Genomic DNA, 15,930 nt, shown 5'->3' with positions numbered 1-15,930 from the left:
TACGACTTCTTACATAGAAAGGTAAGGAATTTACAAAAAAAAGTTTCTAAAACTAATAATTGAGTATAGCAAGGTTGTAGAATACAAAGTCAACATACACAAATCAATAGTATTTCTATATACTAGCAATGAACAACTGAAAAGTGAATTTTCTAAAATACCATTTATAATAGCCCCCTCCCCGCCCCCCAAATGACACCTAGGTATAAATCTAAGAAAACATGTGTAAGATCTACATGCTAAAAACTACAAAACACTGATGAAAGAAATCAAAGAAGCCCTAAATAAATACAGAAAAATACTGTGTTCATAAATTAGAACACTCAAATAGTTGTGTTAATTCTCCCCAAACTAAAGTTGCCAAATTTAGGAAAAAACATTACAAGATGCCAAGTTAAATTTGAATTTCAGATAAATAATGAATAATTTTTTGTATAATTATGTCCCATGCAATATTTGGAATGCTATGATGTTAAATATTATTTTATTTGTATTTAAATTCAAACAACTGAATGTCCTATATATTAATGGTAATTCTACAAGGCCCAATTGATTTTATAAATTTAATGGAATAACAATCAAAATCTCAGCAGGATTTTCCATTGATATAGGTAAGCTGATTCTAAAGTACATGTGGAAAGGCAAAGGACATAACATAACCAAAATAATTTTGAAAAAGAAAAACAAGAGTTAGAGTACACACATTACTCAATTTTGAAACTTATCCTAAAGCTAAATAATCAAGACAATGTGGTACTGGTGAAAGTTTAGACACATAGATCAGTGGAACAAAACAGTCCAGAAATAGAGCCTCACAAATATGATCAATTCATTTTTTAAGATAGATTATTTTGTTAAGATAAAATTTATATAACATAAAATTAACAATTTTAATCATTTTAAAGTGTACAATTCACTACTGGGATGAAGACTCCATCAGTCGTTGCCAGAGGTTGGGCATGAGGGGCAGAGTTTCACCAATGTTAAAATAAGGGAATTTGGGGGGAACTGTTCTGTATTGATTAGGGTGGTGGTTGTTTAAATTTATACATGTGTTAAAACTCATAGACGTGCACACACACACACCCACCCAAGTACACTTCACTCTTTGTAAATGAAATAAAAAGGGGAGACATATATTGAAAATATTGTGCTCAAATGTTTAAAATGCTAAAGATGCACCATCGAAAAAAGCTTGGGACTGACGCACACTCCTCATTTTACAGCAGGGGAAACTGAGGCCAGAAGGCAAAAGTAACATAAGCCCAAAAGAATGACAAAACAACCACAGGAGTGGATTTTCTTTTGGGAAATATCTCTGATGCCTGTCTCTTACCACAGACTCACCCAGCCAGGTTTAATTGGGCTTCTGTTTTTCTTCAGGCAGTTTCTGAATTCAGAGTTTTCTGTGAGAGACAGAATAGGATCACGGTTATGTGTACAAGTTAAAACAAAATCAGTATGAATGAAAAAAATATATATCCTATTTTACAGAGCAGGCAGTCAGCATGAGCCGGCTTCCTGATGGACAGACCTACAGGGAGTTTTTGCAGGATACTTGAGGTTGCAAAACAAACAGACAAACAAACAGGTGGACTCTGGGCCACTCCAGGGCCCCCTACTTACTAGCAGTGGGACTCTGGGTACATTGCTTCATTTTTCCATCTTACTTGCCTCACCTGTAAAATGCACCCTAATTTCATGTACTACCACGAGATTAAAACAAATTTCACCAGCCATTATAACATGACACAGTCCTCTCTTATTATGGATTATAAAATGTTAAAAAGTGATTTTATTTACTTATTTATTGGCCTCACTGTGCTGCTTGTGGGATCTTAGTTCCCCAACCAGGGACTGAATCCGGGCCCCGGCAGTGAAAGCGCCTAGTCCTAACCACTGGACTGCCAGGAAATTCCCTAAAATGTGATTTTAAAATATGTCTTAGAATTGGAGAAATATGGTAAAACCTATTTCATTGGGCTGTTTTAATGATTACAAGAGTTACGTGTTAATGCATGGCACACAGTTCTCAACCAGCAGTTGTTAACTGTTACTGTTACTAATATTGCTACTATTGTTACTCTGACTCCTATTACTACTTTAAGAAGTGAAGGGCTGGACTAGCAAATTGCCCCTCGCTCTCCACCCTACCTTCTGCCCGCCCTACCCTCTTTGCCGCTGAATTTTCAAGCCCTGGCACAAGCAACGACAGAATGGGTGGATGTCACCAGAGGAAAACGTGAGAAACGTTTACCACTTCTCCATTCTTGTTAAAGAGAAACCGCAACGACACGCTCCGTGCCAGGTCGGTTCTTGCACTGGCATACGTCCTGGTTCCCACCAGACGAGGGAGTCAGAATGGGGACCTGAGACAAATGGAGCCGGCTCTGTGTCAATCCTGCCCGGAGGGACTGGGGCCCGCAGGCTGTGTCCAGGGCGGCAGGAGCCTGGACCTGGTCTGCAGTTCTGGGTCTGCCGCCTGCCCACCCTGGAACCTTAGTTAGGCAGGTGGTTTCACGCCATTTCCGTCTGTTTCTTCTCTGAGCGACAGAGATAAATAATTACTGCTTTACAGCCACGGAGGGTTCCAGTTGGGTTAAATGGCTGGAAAACGCAACCGCAGCTGCAAGCAGAAGCTGGAAAGCCACATGATTTGTTTCCTTATTATTTATATTTTCACTCAAGTTCCTTGAATGTTTCCTGCAGCCCTCCATCTTACTGTAGGAAGGAGCAGTGTAGAAGGGGTACCCCAGACCCTCATTCTCGGGGCCGTTCTTAGTGGGGTGCTGGGCCCAGGGCGAATCCCCTTGTGTGCCTGGACCCTTCACACCAAAACCCCACTATGCCCCAGCCACCTGGTTAAAAGGCTGTAAGGGTTGGGGGGAGGGGCTTTCCATGCTAGAAATAAAACGGATTTTTACAAAATGTTCCTTTGGGAGTGAGTATATAAAGGAATTTCCTAAGACCTACTCGGTGTCAGGCACTGTAACACAATGCCCACTGTTAATCTATAAGGCAGTCATTACAAACCCCTTGTTACATTTGGATCAACCAAGGCCCATTGAGAGGCAGGAAATTTGCCCAGGGTCCTAGAACTAAGTCCCTGAGCTTCCAAGCTAGACTCCAGCCCACTCTGCACTGTGCTGAAGGGACAGGTCAGCCTGTCCAGATTGCCCAGGTGACAGTGCTGAGGGCTCTCAATGAGAACCCCCGGTCTGCTAAACACTAGCTAAGGATGCTTTCTTCCTTTCATTTTTTTTCATTTAACACATGTTTATTGAGAGCCTAGCCTTGCCCTAGACCTAGGAGGACCCCCCAGGGAATCTGACATACAGTCCCTGAATTAGGGAGTTTGCCGAGTCATGGGAAAGAGCCCACAGGCAGATCCAGGCTTCATGCGGTCTCAAGCTTAAACATGTGAAAAGCCCTCTTTAGGAAAAAGAATACAAAGTTAGGAATATAAATTAGGAACAGGGCTTTGGAAGGCGCAAGGAGGGGCCCTGAAATTTAAACCACATTAGCTTTGCTGTAACTCTGCCTTTGGGGAAAACCAACAAGTGGATCAGCCCTAACAACAGCGTGTATTCAGGGCTGATGGGGGAACATTTCCCTGGGAAGAAATGCTGTCTAAGCTGAGACCCACAGGATGGGGCAATGGAGCCCTGGCAGAGGGAATAATTGGGTGCAGGGCTCAGGTCAGGAAAAGGAGCTGGCACGGTTTTCAGGGAGTGAAGAGGGAAATGTCCTTTCTCCTTCCTTCACTAGACCCCAGGCCTCAGAGACCCTCCCACAGCGCAGGGCCCTGAGCGGCCACAGCCTCGAGGTTAACAGGACACCATCCTGGGCAGGGCTTCCACCTTTTCTCCAAGCTCCCTGGGAAACCTCAGGTCCCACAGGAGGGCTCCGTGCTTGGCTCCTGCACCTCAGCAACACAGGCCTGCCTGGCTGGGCCTGGCTTCACTCTCCTGGGTAGCTTGTCTGCATGTGCAAGAATAAAACTATCCAGGAAAGCTTCCTTTGTTAGACGTTAAGGACAGAAATGCAACAGGTTCAGGGAAAGAAAAGATAGGGGAGGGGAAGGGGGAGAAGTGGACAAAGACTGACTTTTAAAAGAAAATCCTTCAGTGAGATAAGAACTTGAGAGATAGCTATCCTCACTCAGAGGGGGATGCAGGTAGTTCCTCCCTCAACCAGTATCCCACCCCAGGAAAAGCAATCCGCAGGGTGCCCAGTAGCTCTAAGCTCCTCAGGGTGCACAGGGTGTTTTTAGTGCCTTCCCTGCTGGACCGGGATGCAAACGTGCCCCAGCCAGCACTCCTTCATGAACCAACACCCACGCTGCCCAGGCCAGTTAGGTGGCTGAGGGTGGGCAGAAGGGCCTGCATATCTGAGCCGATGTCTCCATGCAGCCCACCAGCAGCAGCAGAAGCCTTTGCCTTGCAGGGCAACGAGGCCTCCTTGGAGACTCAATTTCCAGGGACGTTGTAGAACAGCCACTCATCAGTGCCTTGCTAATACTCAGATAAAGGGGTCAGGTTGGTTATGGGAGGGAGGCCCCATCTAGGGAGCCAGGTTCTGCTCTGGGCTCTGATCCTATGTCCGCTTGAGTCCCTTACCTTCTCTGAGTTCCAGTTACTCTCATCTGTAAAATGGGGGATAATAATATTTGCCCTGAACTTGTGGTTGAGAAGGGAGAAATAAAGGAGGGATAGACATAAAACCTTCATTAAAAGTTCAAAGTAGAGAATAGTATTATTATACATCTGATGTTTCTGCCTAGTGACTCACTTACCGCCCCACACTTTCACCCCACGCTGCACTGCAGCAACTCCAAGGTCACCTGGACAGAAGACTTTGACCAAGTTCACTGGTGGACTGAGAATCCTCCCACACCAGGAAACAACAGGCGACGTGTCCCACACGCCACAACTTGCACTGAAGATGAGGGCAACGTGGCTTGTTGAGGGGCAGGAGGGGGAGGAGCTGGAAGACGATGTCCTCTCTAGACACTGTAGCCCAACATGCTGCTTTCTCCTGTTTCCTGACCTTTATCTTGACTTGAACCTGCACCTGTTTCTCTTTCCACAACTGCAGAGTCTTTGTAGCTCTTTTAAACACGTAAGATAGGGAAAGAATGAAGAAAATGAAGAATGGATCAAATTTGCACTGTAGGTGAACCCAAATGGATCATGGTACTCTCCAGCATAGGGGAAAGGACCAGGTGGGAAACAGCTCTTTGCTTACCAAAAAGCCATGCTTTCCTCACCCTCCCGGCACTTGACTGGACTGTTTCCCAGGCTCCCTTGCAGTTATATGTGGCCATGTGACTAAGTCATAGCCAATGCAATGAGAGCAACCTGGCCCATAAGTACCTCTCTGGCTCCGTGAGCCTTCATGATCTTTTCTCTTTCCGGATGGGACCATTGGCTACAATCCCCAGGGTGACTGTGACAGCCTGAGAGGAACAGGGCCACCCCTCTGACCTATTCACCTACTCAATACTGTTAGGTGAGCAAACCATAAATGTCTCTTGTGTTTGAGCTCTTATACATTTGAGGGTATATCTGTTAGAGCAGTTAGCCTACCCTAATTCAAACAGAGCGATATAGCCATCTGTTTGGAAGGTCCTGTCATCTCCAGAAAGCTGATCACTTCCTTCTTTCCACCACCTATACCTCTATCAAATGCTACCTTATGTTACTTTTTGATCATTTCACAGGAAGCTAAACTAAAATTCAAACTAGGGACTCATGTCTTTCCTTTTTATTTTCTGCCATGCCTAGCAAAGAGACACAATCGTTTTGGATTAAATCTTTTCTTCCCTCTGTGCATTTAGTGGGAAGTTCCTCCACCAGGAATTTCCCTTTCTCTTTCTCTCTGATATTCTACCCCATATTCATGTCCACTTTTCATCTCTCTTCTTCCCCCGGGGGCTTCCCTTACCCCTGTAGGCCATAGTGATCTTTCCCCTCTTCAAAATTTACAGCACCTATGGTCACTCAGCTGACATTTTCATTGAGAAAAACGTTTGCATTATTGTCTTAGCATCCTGCAGTGTAATTATGAAATAATGATGCATTTAAGCGATGGGCAGAGGAAGAGAAGAACAAAAGAAACTGAAAAGGAGACGTCAAGGAGGCAGGGAGAACATTTTGGAGAGCTCAGGTGCCATGGAAACCGGGGGATGGAGGGGAAACAGCATCCTATGCTGCCAATAGAGTGGCCAAGCAAGGCATTCACTCCCAAACTGGGCTCCGCAGGGTGGAGGGGACTGGTGCCTTCCATGAGAGAGGGCCCAATGAGCCTCATGGCATGAGCTGAGGATGGAATGGATTGTAAGAAAATAGAGAACATGAAAATATATACTGCTTAACTTCAGGGAGGGAGGAGAAGAGGTTTGAGAGGGAGCTGGAGAGAGATGTGAGGTGACGAAGGGTGCAAAATATTTTTTAGGATGGGTGAGAGTTACTGATAGGAGAGAGCGGGGTGAAGGCGAGGAGTGAGGGGTGACCAGCAGCCGAGTCTCTGAAGCAGAGGTGGGTAATGGATCCAGGACACAGGTGGGGGCCTGAGCAGGAGGCACCCCCTTCCATGACAACTGGTGGGATGGAGAAATGACACTCATTCTTCCTTCCTACGTGGTTGTTGGGTTAAGTGACAAAGTCCAATCAGCCCCCAGCTGACGGCGTCTGTGTTTTTTCATAAAAGGGAACCAAGTTATCTGCCGGAATGAGGGGAGCGACCTCTGAGGGGACCCCACTCCTCTGCCACTCCCAGGGCTTCCCATCCTGGACGTGACGTCTCCAGCAGGGTTCCTTGGCCGTTACGCACGACCCTCACCTCAGCTTCGGGAACTGACTTGCCCTCTTAAATCAAGAAAAAGGCAGGGTTAGTCTCTGTGGCCCGCAGGGAGGCCCTTTGAGCTCTAGCTCCTCAAAAACGTGGACCGCACCTCCTTCATTTCTGTTTTTCCTGGACCCAGCATGGATTTAACTGGCAAACGGATGGCTTATTGCTCTAATGCAATGATGGGAACATAATTCTTCACTTTGAGAAGCCTCAGTTGTTTAAAAAAAAAAAGACAGTGCATTATTCACAGTATTTTCATACAGCAGGTGCTCGCTGACTGCATCTGTCCCCTGCTTCCGATGGGCATGTGGATAAAGCCAATGGTCCCATGCCATGTGGTCTGCCCCTTGACCTATCCCCTCAGCTTTTAAAGAACTCCCAGTGCTCCCAGCGTTTGCAGCCCTAGCCTGCCAACTAAGAGGCAGCAGAAGCGGTCAGAACGCCTGAAAAGCCGGGCTGGGCGCTCTTGTGTCCGCCAGAGAGCGCTGTCGGCTCGCGGAGCCCCGCGCGGTGGCCGCAGGCCCCGAGGTGCCGCCGCGACGCCGCCCAGCAGCCCAGTGGCTTCATCACTACAGTCCCTGGTTGCCTCGGAGCGGAGCGAGCCAACCATCGCCAAGGCGCTCATCTGAGCAAGGACGAGAGAGGCTAACAAGATTCGTGACACTCTTCTTATTTCAAACGGCCATCCTTGCAACAAATATTATTTAAAGAGTGCAAAGTTGTACCTACCGTGTCCAAGATTCGGGGAGCAAGTATGGAGATGAGTCATACTGCGTCTCCAAACTTAAAGACCTTTTAGAGAAGGGTCAGAGTTAAGACAGGTACTGAATCAGAGACTGGGCAATATATACATTATATATATTATACATTATGTATAGTATATATATTATAACACACTAGGCAATGAGAAGTGAGGAGGAGGCGGTAGGGGAGTTCAGGCAGGAGGATGCATAACTTCAGCTGGGGGAATAAGGACCAGGACCACGGAAGATTTGGACCTTAAAGGAGAGAAGGAATTGCCACCCTGCATTCACATGTTGGTTGCAACAGAACCTGTGAGTTTAACCAGTTCTGGTTTTACATTTGTTGTAACTACGTGATCCTTATTGGTAACGAGAAGCTATGTTCCCTGCCCTGGAGCCCCAGCTCCTTGATCCTGAAAAGTAAATTAGAAGTAGAAATGGATTAACCAAATGTCCAGAATATGTTAGAGATCTATAACCTGATCTGAACAGTCAGATCAGTCATTCTGCTCATTGATAAAATATCCACAGGGAGCCTTGGGAAACAGCTGCTATGCTTGGTGCAGGTATCATAAAACCATATGCTGAAAATACGTCTGATTGGTGTTAGGAGAGAAGAGGTAAAAATAGAGAAGTTGAGGAACAATAAAGTCTCTTTGTTCTCAAGACATGTGTCACCAAACAACTTCAAGAGGAACTCTATTGATATCATAGTCTCTCGAGAATTACTGAAGTCTAGAATATTGTATTTCACCAAGGCCAGTTAAACTTGAAACCAATACATTAAAACACACTTGGACTTTAGATTTACAGAACTTTTGTTTCCAAGGGATTAAAATGTAATCGGAGTTGTTATCATTACACAGCACTGCAGTGGTTCCAGCATGACGATGTAGAAAAAAAGTGAACTTACACTAGGAAGTGCAAGCATTGGTTTTGACCTCTAAGTAGTGTTTTGGTTTTTGTGTGTGTGTGTGTGTGTGGCAAGCCAGTTAACCTCTCTAGGACTGAGTTCCCTCATTTAATAGAGGACTTTAATAAGAATGAAGAATATAGGCCAGGTGATCGCTCAAATCCTGCAGAGTGAAACAAATGAGTTTTAGTTCTGTTGAGTCCAAATGCCTCCTTAGTGCTGATTTGGTTCTGAAGTCGCCTGAAGGACCTGCAGGTCCTATGAAGTCAGACATACGGAGGGAAGGGGAAAAAGAGCTTAGGGGGTTGCTAGCCCGGCACTCAGCAGGATGCTCCCGTCACCGGACGTCTTCTGCACCAGCAGCCCGGGGCCACTGGGCATCAAACAGTCCCACTCTGATGTGATCGCCGAGCTCCCTAAATGACTGTAGCACTTTCCGGCTGTACCATTTACCTGCCATTTACGATGTGCTGCCCTGAATTATCTCCAGGCACGAGTTGTTTGAAGACAGGGTCCAGGGCAGTCTTCAGGGCTATTCAGCAAATAGTCCAGGCTCCTCACCTCTGGAGGTGGGAGAACTCCCCAGCCGCCTCGTGTTTGGGGGAGGGAGGCCTCGTGACTGATTCTGGCCAACAACTGGTGAGCAGAAATGGAGGTTAGCACTTCTGGTGGGCTACGTCATTGCCCGAGTAAGACCCTCTAGAGGTTCTTTTGCTCTCTGCCTGTGACCAGTTAGGTTCCAGAAAGGGAGATGATGTGACTGAGTGAGACCAGCCCTGCAGCCGGCCCCACCATGGACTGACAGCAACGTGAGGAGAGATCTTTGTTACTGTTAGACCTTGGGATTTGGGGACTGTTCATTAGAGCAGCATGAACTGGCCCATCCCAACTAATAAAGGGTCATTTTGTGTCATCATCTTTGTTCCCCAGTGCTCTAAATGACATGGCACTCAATACCGCCTGCTAAATGAATGACTGCCTGAATTGATCTTCCTATCTCCCCACTGGAGTAGGAATCATCCATGTACCTATGTGTCCTCCCTAGAGCACCAGCCCCAGGATTCTGAACATAGCAGGTACTCAGTAAAGATGCATGGGTTAATTTACGGATTTAAAATTCCCAAGATGCAGCCCAACATCACAGCCAAAGAAGATGTGGTATGTGATGTTATTTTCCATATAGCACCTGAAAGACTGGGGCTCAGAGTCAAGGGAACTGAGGAGGGAGGGGCACCAGGCCATCTCCTGCCCACATCCACCTGTAAGCTCTATGGGCTTACCTCTGATCCCTCCATCTCTTTGCAGGGTGTGAGTGAAGCTTGGTTTCTGGGTCACCGTAGCAGAGTTCAGAGCAGAGACAGGGCCCAAATAAGCAGACATGGCGGGCCAGAGCAACCAGAGGGTGGGCCTAGGGTGGCGTTAGAAGCAGGGCTGGGACTCAGGTGGGGGCTAGGCCAGGGCAGGGCCAACAAAACTCTGCAAGGTTTTCGTGCTGTTGGGCCACTTCATATTCCATCACAGGGCCCAGGGGATTGAACTCAGTTCCATGGAGCATGTGTGGAATGTATGAGGGACCCTGACTAGGCAGACCCTTGCAGACGCCATTAACATCCTCTAAATGGGGCTTCCTAGGTGGCGCAGTGGTTAAGAATCCGCCTACCAATGCAGGGGACAGGGGTCAATCCCTGTTCCAGGAAGATCCCACATGCCGCGGAGCAACAAAGCCTGCGAGCCATAACTACGGAGCCTGCGCTTTAGAACCCATGTGCTGCAACGACTGAAGCCCACGAGCTTAGACAAGAGAAGCCACGGCAATGAGGAGCCTGCGCACCACCATGAAGAGTAGCCCCTGCTCACCGCAACTAAAAGAAAGCCCGCACACAGCAATAAAGACCTAACACAGCCAATAAAATAAATTAAAAACAAAACAAAAACATCCTATGAATGGCAACAACCAGCAGAGCAACAAGGCCATGAATCTGAACACGCTAGTCTAAGGTTCTGGCACCCCTCCCTGCTTCCTTTTACCCAGCTCAACAATATCCACAGACGGCTTCATTTTTGATCAGATGGAGTGTAAAGCATCCTCAGACTTGGATCTTCCATCTCTCTGACATCCTGTGTTTGGGGTGAGTCTTCTGGGGAAAAATTTCAGAAGAGAAAAGTACCCATCCCAGCCTGAAAAATTGCTTTTTTAAAGTATTAACTCTAGTCATGCTGCTTCTCCACTTTAGAAGGATCAGGGTCTCTCAAGGAAGAAGTTCAAACTTCCTTTGCAGGCAATACAAGGCCTTAATTATTCAGTCCAACCTACCCCACCTCCTCTTACCTCACAGGCCAGGTACACTTGGTCCCTTACTCATCCCAAACAGCCATGCTCTTACCTCTCTGTGCTTTATACACTCTGTTCCTGTTGCCTCCAATGCCCTTTCTTCTCCTGTTTGCCTCTGAAGGAAGTCCTGTTGAAAAGCCTAGGCCTGCTGGGTGATGCCTTCCCAGGCAACCCCAGGCAAAGGGTTGATCCTTCCTCTGTGCTCTCCGAGAGGCTGGTGCAGCTCTCCACTGGCTACTTATACTACCCTGGGGACTCTTGCTCCATCAGTCTTTTCATGAGCCTTAACTTTATTTATTTATTTTTTAAAGATTGATTGATTTTATTTTTGGCTGCATTGGGTCTTTGTTGCTGAGCATGGGCTTTCTCTAGTTGTGGCAAGTGGGGGCTACTCTTCGTGGCAGTGTGCGGGTTTCTCACTGCAGTGGCTTCTCTTGTTGCAGAGCATGGGCTCTAGGCATGCAGGCTTCAGTAGTTGTGGTGCACGGGCTTAGTTGCTCCAAGGCATGTGGGATCTTCCCCACTCAGGGCTCAAACCCATGTCCCCTGCATTGCTGGCAGATTCTTAACCACTGCACCACCAGGGAAGCCCCATAAGCCTTAATTTTGAAAGGAGAAGGTCACCATCTTGATCATCTCTGTCAAATTCTTCTATCATTTTTCTTCCCTTCCTCTTTCCGCTCCCAAAGATCACAAAACAACTAGGCCATAGTTGGAATCCAAAGGGTGTTTTATGCAATGTCTGTATACATGGCTGGCCTGTCTTTCAAGACTATACAGGGGCCAAGAGAAGGATGAAGTAGGCAATAATTATTGATTGGAATTTTACGCTCCAAAACTTCTGCCCTGCAAGGGCTTGTTTTTCTTTTCACATGAAATCTGGAGCACAGGGTTATTTTAGACCCCCTCCCAGGTAAATTTAAGGGTTTTCCCCTAACAGGCTCACATCTGGCATCTCCATGGTGCCCCTGGAGGATACATATTTTCATTCAGCCAAGTTTGAGAGGAGGATGGCAAGAGATTTATTTAGAAATAAGTATGTAATAAGGGCAGGAAATTAGCAATGTTTGTATGTAGACAACCAGCATTCTCCCTTTTTATTTAAATATTCTTCCAACACAAAGCAGAAAGTTTGTTTGGCCAGATGTTTTAGTTACCCGACCTTCCTCCACCCCCAGACAGAAAGACTTGTAATTGAAAGGAAAGGTCACCCTGGGATTGGTCACATCTGAGGATTGCAGTCTGATTTATTCATATGATATAACAAACAGTCTGCTAAGAGGCAGATGCTGCCTTCCTGTAACCTTACCCAGGTCCAAGGAAATGGTATTAGAAACTTGTAGGTTATTGGTTTTAACAATGCCTAGTCACTGAGATGGTAACAGACCCTATTTAATATCATTGGGGTTCTTGTCTGGGTAGATGGGGTGGGGGGAATGTAATATGCCAAAAGTTCAAGTTTAGTGTGTCTTTAATTCTAAATGTATTTCCTGTTGAACACACAGAAGAGGAGGGATTTTGACCAATGTCCTTCAATCCTTGTACTTCTCTGTTTGCAGGTAAGACAGGACTCACCCAGAGAAAGAGTAGAGAGAAGGTATGAAACACTCAAGAATCCCTAACTTCACAAAATCTGTGCCTTCCTCCACTTCCACACATGGCTGGGGCTGCGGTGAGGCAAATGAAACACTCATCTCCGGCACGAAATTTCAGGGGTGCCAATAAACTCAGTCATACAAATACTATTTTAATGCAGCATTTTAAATTATTCAAAATTTGGATATTATGTTCATCCTAGAATTCTACATTCCTTTTGATTTTTTAAAAAAATATTGCGTTAAATATTATGTATCTTGATGGCCGAGTCTGTTAGCAGCCCTTCAATTTTGCCTCTTTGTCAGGCATCTTACTCATCTCTAGCTCTTGCTCTACTTTCAAATGCATTTTTAGAAGATCAAGCCCTATTTGCCATTATCTCCCATCACATGCCCCGTGAAGGGGGAAACATGTTTAATAAGAATAGAACGATAGCAGTAAGAAAAAAGGGGGGGAAGAGTTCTGATGATCAAAGAGATAAACAGCAGTGAGATATCCCACCTGTGCTTTGTCAAACTGACAGACTTTAAAATCGGCCTCCAGTTGGTGGGAGTGGCCCTGGAAGGCATAACTTTTACATCCTAACTTTTTACACGTGAACGGTCTCGGACTGTCCCTAAGACTGCCTGCTGGCTCTCTCTCTCTCTCCCTCGCTGCTCCATCCAACAGGGCGGACTTGGAGAAACGGCTTGTAAGCTCGGGAGAGCGCAGTGGCTGCAGGCCTTCGGAGAGGATCTGCCTGGGGCTTTTGTGACCATTTTTGCACTTGGTATCCTGTTGTGCCAGGGGCCTGCCTTCTTCTTCGCCTTTTTCCACTGAGAAAAAGTGATCGAGAGGTGGGTTTTAAATTTTGGCCGACACTAACCAGACTCGAAAGATAAACACTCAGCTTACCACGATGCCTACAAACTCCCTGACTTGACTTGGCACACGGGCGAGGGCCGAGGTTTTCATTTTCCGTTTGCACGCCACCCCCCCCCCCCCCCCCGCCCGCGGCTCGCAGGTTGCGGAGATGACCTCTTCCCAGCGCTGTCCTTCTGCTGTTCCAGCCAGGGCCGCGCCCCGGACCTCCGCGCTCTCCCTCCCAGGTTCGCGTCCCCAGGCGCGAGGCCGTCCCTCGCCGGGCCGCCTTCCCCGTCCTCGGCTCCCCGCGGAGGAAATTCTTCCCCAGCAGCCCAGGGCCCGCCTCACGTGATCAGCCGCCGCCGCGGCTTCCAGCGAGAGTTTAAAGGTTACGGAGGAAATTAGCACGGACGCAGCCGCTCGCCCCCCCGGAGGACGCACCCCGTTTTCGCGCAGCTGGGACGGCCGCTGTCAGCGCGCCGATCAGAGCCCTGTGCCCCAAAAGGGTACGGGCAAGGTCCAGAGGAAATATGAAGTCACTTTGTGAAATATAAACAAACCCATAAACCGAGCTGGGGTGCTACTGAGCGTTCACTTGTCAACAAGTTCTCGCAGCCCGAAAAGTCTGGGACAGACCCCAAGGGGGAGAAAACCCCCCAAGAAAGGGAAGAGAGAATACATGTTTTAAACACTCACATCGCGCCTTGCACGCCCCTCCCTTTCCCCCTTCCCCCACAACCGCTGAGCAGAGCGTCTCCAGACAGAATGACAGACAGACCGACCAATACTCCGCAGGCTGCCTTGGCCAGCCGCGGTCCGAGGAGGGGTGGGGCCGGGGGAGGGTCCCGAGTGCGCTCCGGCCGCGCGACCCCTGCCGCACCCCTCCACCCCCGGCTCTAAAAGACTGTGTTGGCCGCAGAGCCTGGAGAGATGCGCGGCCCGCTCGTCTCCCGGCGGAGGCCACAGGCCAGGTACCGACGGCGGGCCGGCTCGCCCCCCAGGCCGCCACTCTCCGGGGCCCCGCACGCGGTCCCCGTCCGGCTCGCCCGCCTGCCCGCCGCCGCGACCCCGGCAGGCTCGTCCGCTCTCGGTCGTCCTCTCCTCGGCTCACTTTTCCCGTATTGCTCCCCCAACCGGCAAAACTTTCTATTTCCCCAAACACAGCAGCGCGCGCGCGCGCGCGCGTGCACACACACACACTCACACACACACACTCTCACACACACACACACACTGACGTCTTTTGCGCATTTCCTGCATTAGAGGGAGGGAGACTCGCTCGCACACCGACGGAGGGAGAAGAGACCGAGGGGGAGAGCGGGCGGGCGGCGAGCGAGCGGCAGCCGAGAGCGGGGAGCCGGGGAGCGCGGCAGGCGGGCGCCGGCGCCCGGGAGGTGGGGCCGCGCCGAGTCGCAGTCCCGGCCCCGCCGCCGCGCTGCGCACCGCCCGGTGCCGGCCTGCGCCCCGAGCCCGAGCGGCGGCCACCCGGACTCCCGAGCCCGCGCGGATGTGAGATTCCTGACTCCTGGCGCCTCCCGATCGCCGACTGCGGCGCGGCGCGGCTTCGCCCCGGAGGAGGCGGCCGGGCTGGCCGTGTGGCTTGTGGATTTTTAAAAATTTGGCTCCGAGGAGGACCGTTTCCTCTCGACATGCATCCCTCCGGATAGAGTGCACATCCCTCGGTCCATCCCCCTCCCCGCGCGGTCAGGGGCAGGCGCTGGGTGTGCGAAGAGGATCCGGGTTGGAATCTGCACCCCCGGTTCTCGTCCCCGCCCCGTCTCACTGCCCCCTCCCCCTGCCTGAGTCGAAATTTCCCGGGATTATGTTTCGGAAAGGTAGGTAAGCGCCGGGCGCGGCGCCCGCTTCCCCGCAGCCCGGACCCAGCGAGGCGGCGAGGCGACGAGACAGCCCCCGCGGCTCACAGCGGAGCCGACACCTCGTCTCCTCTTCTGGAGGTGCTGCCGGTGGTAGGGGGGGAGAGACTTGCTTCAAACACGGACGTGCCCCAGCTCTCCCCCCCTCCCTGTTTTCCGTTAGGAGCCCGGCGAGGAAATACATGCACTGGCTGAGAATCGCCCGCGCCAGGGCGCAGCGCTACAAGGTGTAGGGACAGTGCGGGGTGGGGCGAGAGGGGACCCAGGAGTCCCCGTGCTCGGAGCGCCGCGGCGTCGGTTCTTCGTTCCTGCCCTCGGGGCGGACGGAGTGACCCCGGCCCCCACTCCCCGCCCCGACCATGGTAGTGTTCAATGGCCTTCTTAAGATCAAAATCTGCGAGGCCGTGAGCTTGAAGCCCACAGCCTGGTCGCTGCGCCATGCGGTGGGACCCCGGCCGCAGACTTTCCTTCTCGACCCCTACATCGCCCTCAACGTGGACGACTCGCGCATCGGCCAAACGGCCACCAAGCAGAAGACCAACAGCCCGGCCTGGCACGACGAGTTTGTCACCGATGTGTGCAACGGGCGCAAGATCGAGCTGGCCGTCTTCCACGATGCCCCCATCGGCTACGACGACTTCGTGGCCAACTGCACCATCCAGTTTGAGGAGCTGCTGCAGAACGGGAGCCGCCACTTCGAGGACTGGGTAAGTTGGGCGCCTCCCGGTCCAGGGGCCCGGCTGTGGGGTTCCGGGGTCAGGCTCGCGGCCTTGGCTT

The 15,930-nt window shown here is 49.7% G+C and overlaps 1 protein-coding gene across 1 annotated transcript in view; it reads left to right on the top strand.

Annotated features, from left to right (window-relative positions):
* The first annotated feature begins 14,564 nt into the window (after nucleotides 1-14,564).
* Nucleotides 14,565-15,930, top strand: part of PRKCE (protein kinase C epsilon) — a 515,835-nt gene continuing 514,469 nt past the window's right edge. The window contains exon 1 of the mRNA XM_057740938.1: nucleotides 14,565-15,860. Coding sequence (XP_057596921.1) covers nucleotides 15,513-15,860 — 348 coding nt within the window. The 5' untranslated portion in view covers nucleotides 14,565-15,512. The remainder of the gene's footprint in view (nucleotides 15,861-15,930) is intronic.

This window comes from Hippopotamus amphibius, chromosome 7 (assembly GCF_030028045.1).
Source record: "Hippopotamus amphibius kiboko isolate mHipAmp2 chromosome 7, mHipAmp2.hap2, whole genome shotgun sequence".
In the NCBI taxonomy this organism is placed as follows: Eukaryota; Metazoa; Chordata; class Mammalia; order Artiodactyla; family Hippopotamidae; genus Hippopotamus; species Hippopotamus amphibius.
This window is presented reverse-complemented; position numbering and strand designations above follow the sequence as displayed.